The sequence below is a fragment of the Salmo trutta genome, chromosome 19 (assembly GCF_901001165.1).
Source record: "Salmo trutta chromosome 19, fSalTru1.1, whole genome shotgun sequence".
Lineage (NCBI taxonomy): Eukaryota > Metazoa > Chordata > Actinopteri > Salmoniformes > Salmonidae > Salmo > Salmo trutta.
The window spans coordinates 41,925,982-41,932,363 of record NC_042975.1 but is presented as its reverse complement, the minus strand read 5'-3'; the positions used below and the strand labels follow the sequence as shown (position 1 = coordinate 41,932,363).

The 6,382-nt window shown below is 44.6% G+C and overlaps 1 protein-coding gene across 2 annotated transcripts; it reads right to left on the bottom strand.

The window, feature by feature from the left end:
* Positions 1-504: 504 nt before the first annotated feature.
* LOC115154599 (protocadherin-10) lies at positions 505-6,081 on the bottom strand. Of its 2 annotated transcripts, none has more exons than XM_029701002.1 (4): positions 3,359-6,081; positions 2,161-2,222; positions 1,511-1,617; positions 505-1,316 (listed from the first exon to the last, which is right to left on the bottom strand). In XM_029701002.1, the coding sequence occupies exons 1-4, from the start codon at positions 5,885-5,887 to the stop codon at positions 997-999; spliced, it is 3,018 nt and encodes a 1,005-aa protein (XP_029556862.1). In that variant the 5' UTR covers positions 5,888-6,081; the 3' UTR covers positions 505-996. The 2 variants fall into 2 exon arrangements, with proteins under 2 accessions (XP_029556862.1, XP_029556863.1); XM_029701003.1 differs by having other exon boundaries at positions 505-1,313.
* Between the last annotated feature and the right edge of the window lie 301 nt (positions 6,082-6,382).

Sequence of the window (6,382 nt, the reverse complement as noted above, 5' to 3'; positions counted from 1 at the left end):
TTGGTTTCACGTTGACGGAGCTAAGCTCATATACGGGCCCCACTAAATGGTCTGTAAAACGTGCAAGACGGTATTTCAATTATGCTATACATACCTGTGATAAAACTCCCCTGCAAGTTGTCATAATCAGCAGCACCTCAAAAACAGAACTTGAGATGGCCTCGATCTCACTGTAGAAGTCGCACTGCAAAAGCAACAACAGAACGATAGCGATATGCGATATGGCTCTAAATCTCAGAGCAACAGATAGATAAGAATTCAACTTTTGACCCAATAATCATAATGTGACGTCAACGTCACAGCGATTGTCTACGTCAAGTCAGCACCACCTTCCACAGACATGGCTCCAACCATAGAAATATAATCTACATTCTTGAATCTAGATTGTATTTATATGGCCACAAATACATTGTATGTCCCGTAGCCAAACGTAAGTCTCTGCGTGTCCTCCAGTCCACCCGTCCTAACCCACATTGATTAAAATAAATCAGCAGTAAGATCAGATTTTATACATATAAACATGTTTAAGAAGCCAAACGGGTCAAACATGAAGGTATAAAGTACAACAATATGATATACATGCTTGTAAATTACTGCCTAACAGAATGCCGTGCACAATCTTCACAGCGCAACCCTCAAGGCATTTGGAGACTTTGCCATAACTGCTGGGAACAGATATCCTCAGATAATTTTCCCCATTATCCCCACAAGTGGCTATAATTGCCCTCGTATCTGCACAATCTCATCATCATTATCAACTAGGACGGTACATGATATGAATGAAAAGAGATAGAATTATGACACTGCTGTATTGAGAGAAAATACTATGCTGTAAAGTATTACGTTATGTGTTCGATGCATGGCTTCAAACATACTAAACTATTTAAATGTTCCTTGTGCACAGAGGTTTATACTATATGGGTTGATTATATTAATAGTTAATGAACATCCACGGAAATGTGTATTAAATTGTATGCACAGTCTCTTCTAATATATTCATTTAAAAAGGTCATTGTTTATCAGGTTGTCCTCTCTCTGGTCAAAGCTCGGGTCATAGCTAGAGATGAACCTCTTGTTCTTTCCAAACGTAGAGAATGAGTTGTAGACATCCAGTTCGCCCCGGGGTGCAGGCTTCAGAGTGCAGTACCCAGACGGAGTGCCAGGGATGTAGACGTTGTGCTGGTAGTCAGGTGGTGGCTGTGCAGATGGAGGCTGGGTGTAGCTCGGAGTCCACGAACGGTTTGGAACCCTTCCTACACTTCCAACACTTCCTACCCCTCCAATCCCTTCGACCTGGGAGGACATCTTGTATTCTGCTAACAAAACAAATCACATAATAAAGTGTTCGTTAGTTAGTGTGATTTCTGCAATAGCAACATGTTATAAAGTGGGGAATAATGTCATGGCGTCAGTTTTATAATTATTTCTCTAGACAGCCGGTCTGTATTTTGTTGTCTTTTAGTATTGGTATATAATATTTTCTGACACTGTAGGTTCCTGGTCCACGTACCACGCATATGACTACCCCAGGTATAGTACTGTGGTGCCACCGGGCAGGAGAAACCATCAGGGTCCGGCCTGGGTCTACGTGGGAAGGTCCTCTCCATGGAGCTAAAGCTGTAGAAAGAACATAAAAATAAGGAACTAGAATGACTCCTTGTTGTGTGTGTGTGTGTGTGTGTGTGTGTGTTCATGCCCCTTCCTACCTTCAGGCTATGCTCAAACCCTACAACCCAACCTGAGCACTCCGTTCTGCCACCTCTGGTCTCTTGGCCCTCCCACCACTACGGGAGGGCAGCTCCTGCTCAGCCCAGTCCAAGCTCTTCTCTGTCCTGGCACCCCAATGGTGGAACCAGCTTCCCCCTGAAGCTAGGGCAGCAGAGTCCCTGCCCATCTTCCGAACACATCTGAAACCCTACCTCTTCAAACAGTATCTTAAATAATCCTCATCCTCACCCCCCCCCCCATTCTACTGACAGCTACGTTATAGAAGAAAAATGTACTTTCTATGCCTGTGATATGTGGTTGTCCACCTACCTAGCTATCTTAAGATGAATGCACTAACTGAGCGTCTCTAATTGACTAAAATGTAAATGTAAAATGTGTGTGTGTGTGTGTGTGTGTGTGCTTGTTTTTTTTTCCACCAGCATTTTTGTTGACCTTTTGTGTGCTGAATTTCGTTGATTTTTCGTCAATGTCCAGTCCATCTTCGCTTGCTTGAGCTGCACAATTGAGGACGTGGAGAGGTTAGTAATACAGCTGAAATGATACCCCACATCAATTGCATCCAATTGCCACAAATAAATATGAGTCTGTGAGAAATATTACATGATGTACTATGCAGTGGATAGTTTCAATTGCCACTTGAAATAAATCAATAAGGAATGAATAAATGAACTACCGAATAGGAACATGGGCAGTACCGTTGTATCACGTCTTGCATTAATGTTCGACACTAGGCCTACTACAGTCCATTAACGCACCCAATGCATGCAAATATCTCCCCCTTGTGGCACGATGGAGCATCCCTAGGGAGAAGCAGGTTATGTGAAGTTGCAAGTGAGCCACCATCCCCAGTCATCAAAGTGATCGTACATATGTATATGTTTATGCGTTCAGCATGTTTTATTTATTTATTTCATGACTTTTAAACAGTTATATTCGGATATATTCATTATTTGATATATTACTGTGTGTACTGTATGAGTCCCATCACACTATGGACGTCTTGCTCTATTCTATTCACGTTCAAGGCCTTGCAGCGTCAGTTTATCCTTGAACGGACAAATGGAAATTGTTGGATTGCTGAGGCAATCAGAATAACAATACAATAAGTTATTTTGCTTATAACACGGAATACTTCACATGACCTCTCCGTTTCTATAAGCCTTTACACTTTTATAGTATCACCTGGGCTACAATTGATTTATGTTACATTATATATTACACTATATTACATATAAACCATGGCGGATAGACTAACCACAGACCGTCTTAAGGATTATTAAACCAGTGACGTTTGCCCCTGACCTTAGCTCACTCGCTCCTAATAGTATAATTATGCCTCAGTCCACTTCAATACATATAGTCTTCATGCATCATTTTAATAGTATGGCTTTGGAAGTCATATTTTTTACTTTAAACGTTAGCGGTACCTTTGATTTCAATGTAATCAGATTTCCTGACTTGTGCGTAATTACTTTCAGTTCATTGACATATTTATTATTTGCAATGTTTCTTAGTTGTTTAACAAGCATGAGTGACAATCATCAAAATTATACAAATAAAATGATCAATTCTAATTATTTGGAGGTCTGATGTGATTATATTTGGAGCAGTACAGGCCTAGGCCATTTACCTCGTTCGGAATAGTTGGTCCGTTGTTCACTATCAGGCTGCGGGAGTCCTGTGCGCTCCAACCCGATTTGGGGTAGTCTGCGCCCTTGGCATTATTCTTCTGTGGAGTCGCATTCATCGGACTGCATGACTTTAGGAACATGAAATCGCTCGTGGATGATTCCGGGGTCAGACACATCTTGTAGCAGTATGGCTGAGAAAGGGGGCCGTTGCCATTTGCCTCAACGCAGTTCGTGGATCCTTTGGTGCCTGTGGTTATCTGCACGTTCAAGTTGGACTTCTTGAACACATCAGTGGTCGACTCCTCTGATCGGAACCTGCAGCATGCACTCAGAAAGAAGTTATACCTCCGAATGGAATGTCTGTCCCTGTATCCCTTTATCGCTGCCAGGACGATAATAGCCACCAGAAACGTGAACGAGATAACGCCCAGAGACACTATTAAGTACAGCGTGAGGTTCGAGCGGTACTGGGGGCTCAGTGTGAGGTCGCCGAAATCAGGCAGCGATTCTGGCACGTTGTCAACAACTGACAGGATGATGGAAACTGTGGCCGAAAGGGGTGGCTGACCGTTGTCCTTGACCAGAATGACCAGCATTTGCCTTATGGGGTCTTTTTCCACAAATCGGCGAATCGTCCTAATTTCGCCCGTGTACAGTGCGACGCTAAACAGGCTCGGGTCGTTTGCCTGGAGCACCTGGTAGAACAGACGCGAGTTTTGACCTGCGTCTGCGTCCGTCGCAGTAATTTTTGCCACAAGATAGCCAGCATCAACTGACCTGGGCACCACTTCCGTCGCCGCGGTGCCGTTTTGGGGTAGAGGTGCTACTATGACTGGTGCATTGTCATTTTGGTCCAAAATAAAGACATTCACGGTAACATTGGTTCTCAGGGGTGGAAACCCGGCATCTTGTGCTTGGACCAAAATCTGAAAGTTTCTTAGCTGCTCATGGTCAAAAGAACGCAATGCGTAAATATTCCCGTTGTCTGAGTTTATGGAGACGTAGGTGGACACGGGCATCCCCTGTATATCACCTTCCAGAATAGAGTAAGAGAGATAGGCATTTTGGTCTGAATCTGGATCCAGGGCAGTAACCGAGTAAATTGAGGCTCCTGGTGCGTTATTCTCTGTCAAATAGACGGTGTATGATGGCTGCTTGAATCGAGGTGTGTTGTCGTTCATGTCTGACACTTGAACTAAAATAGTTTTCCTTGTGAACAAGGGAGGTGCGCCCATATCTCTTGCTGTGAGAGTGATGTTGTACTCTGGCACCGTCTCTCTGTCCAAAAAATCACAAGTAACCAAAGTGTAATAGTTCTTAAAAGAGGAGTGGAGCTGGAAGGGGACATGATGTGGAATTTCACAGTCAACATTCCCATTTTCACCTGAGTCTTTGTCCATGACGCTGATGACAGCTATCACAGTCCCCGGCGGTGCGTCCTCTTGGACAGGTGTGGACACTGATGTCAAGATCACCTCCGGGAGGTTGTCGTTCACATCTAAGATATTGACCAGAACTTTACAGTGCACGGCCACTGCCGATGGGCCCTTGTCCTTGGCTTGCACATATATCTCGTGCATCCTGGCCTTTTCATAATCTACGACCCCTTTCACTCTGATCTCTCCAGTGCGCGAATCCACACTGAAAAGCTCGCGCACTTTTATGGGAGCATGCCCGCTGAAAGAGTATGTGATATCCGCATTAGGACCCTCATCCAAATCCGATGCGTTTAGTTTTATCACAACGGTGCCCTTCGGTGCGTTTTCCACAAGCCTCACTCTGTAGAAAGACTGGTCGAACACGGGCGCGTTGTCATTTGCATCCAGAACTGTTATATTGATCTGCGCTGTCCCGGATCTCTCTGGCGAGCCTCCATCCACAGCCGTCAGCACCATTTGGTGCGTATTCTGCTGCTCTCTATCCAAGGGGCTCTCCAGGACCAACTCCGCAAACTTACTGCCATCACTACGCGTCTGGATATCCAGGACAAAATGTTCATTCACACTCAGCAGATAAGAGCGGAGCGAGTTGCTGCCAACGTCCAAGTCCTGCGCGCTCTCTAGTGGGAAGCGGGACCCGGGTACCGCCGACTCGGATATATCCAAATTAAACTCACTCCACGGAAAACTGGGTGAGTTATCGTTCACATCTAAAATCTCCACCTCAACCCTGTACAGTTCCAATGGGTTTTCGATTACCACTTGCAAATGGAAAGAGCAAGACAGACTCTGTTCACATAGTTCCTCTCGATCAATTACTTCGTTTACAAATAAAATACCATTTTCTAAATTCACCTCCAAGTATTGCTTTTTTGCGCCTGAAACTATCCTGAACCTGCGCGCAGAGAGTCTCTCGACGTCTAAACCCAAATCCTCGGCTATATTTCCAACAAAAGCGCCATGTTCCAGTTCCTCAGGGATTGAATAACGAATCTGAGCCCAAACTAAATCCAGGACACATACGACGAGAGCTAGGCATGTCACCTGCCATATCCCCCCAAGCCGTCTCTTCGAGCCTCGGAGGTCCATCTGAGCGACGGATTATACTACAAAAATGCGCACTCCATGGGTTTCAGTTAGACAATCATTACGTTTAAATATATATTATTCTGTAAATAATCATTTTCGAATTTTACTCTTTTACTCTAAATAAAAAAAGTGAATATAAAGATATAGGCTAATAGCATCCACAACTTGAAGTGGAGCCTTGGCGTTCGCCCCAGCCGAGTGTCTTTGAATGTGTGTGTGTGAGTGAGAAAAGAGGAGAGAGGGAGGGGTGAGCGGAGGAGGTTGCTGTCTCTGATTAGCATTGTGATGCTCTGGTGTGTGTGTGTGTGTGTGTGTGTGTCTTTGTGTGCGTGCGTGCGTGCGTGTGTCAGTGGCGGTTCTAGACCATTTCAACTGGGGGGGCCAAGCTGGGGCCAGTTGTACTGTTAGAGGGGCCAGTTACATTAGACGTTATTGTTGTCATATCTTCACTGCATTGCAGGCATAAGACCATGTTCAGAATCATCATCGTTGCCA

Excerpts from the sequence above, each read along its gene's own strand:
- LOC115154599 (XM_029701002.1), bottom strand. The coding sequence starts at position 5,887 with ATGGACCTCCGAGGCTCGAAGAGACGGCTTGGGGGGATATGGCAGGTG. Across the intron at positions 2,223-3,358 it reads GACCAACTATTCCGAACGAG|CTCAAGCAAGCGAAGATGGA; the intron begins GTAAATGGCCTA and ends TCAATTGTGCAG. Across the intron at positions 1,618-2,160 it reads CGAAATTCAGCACACAAAAG|CTTTAGCTCCATGGAGAGGA; the intron begins GTCAACAAAAAT and ends TTCTTTCTACAG.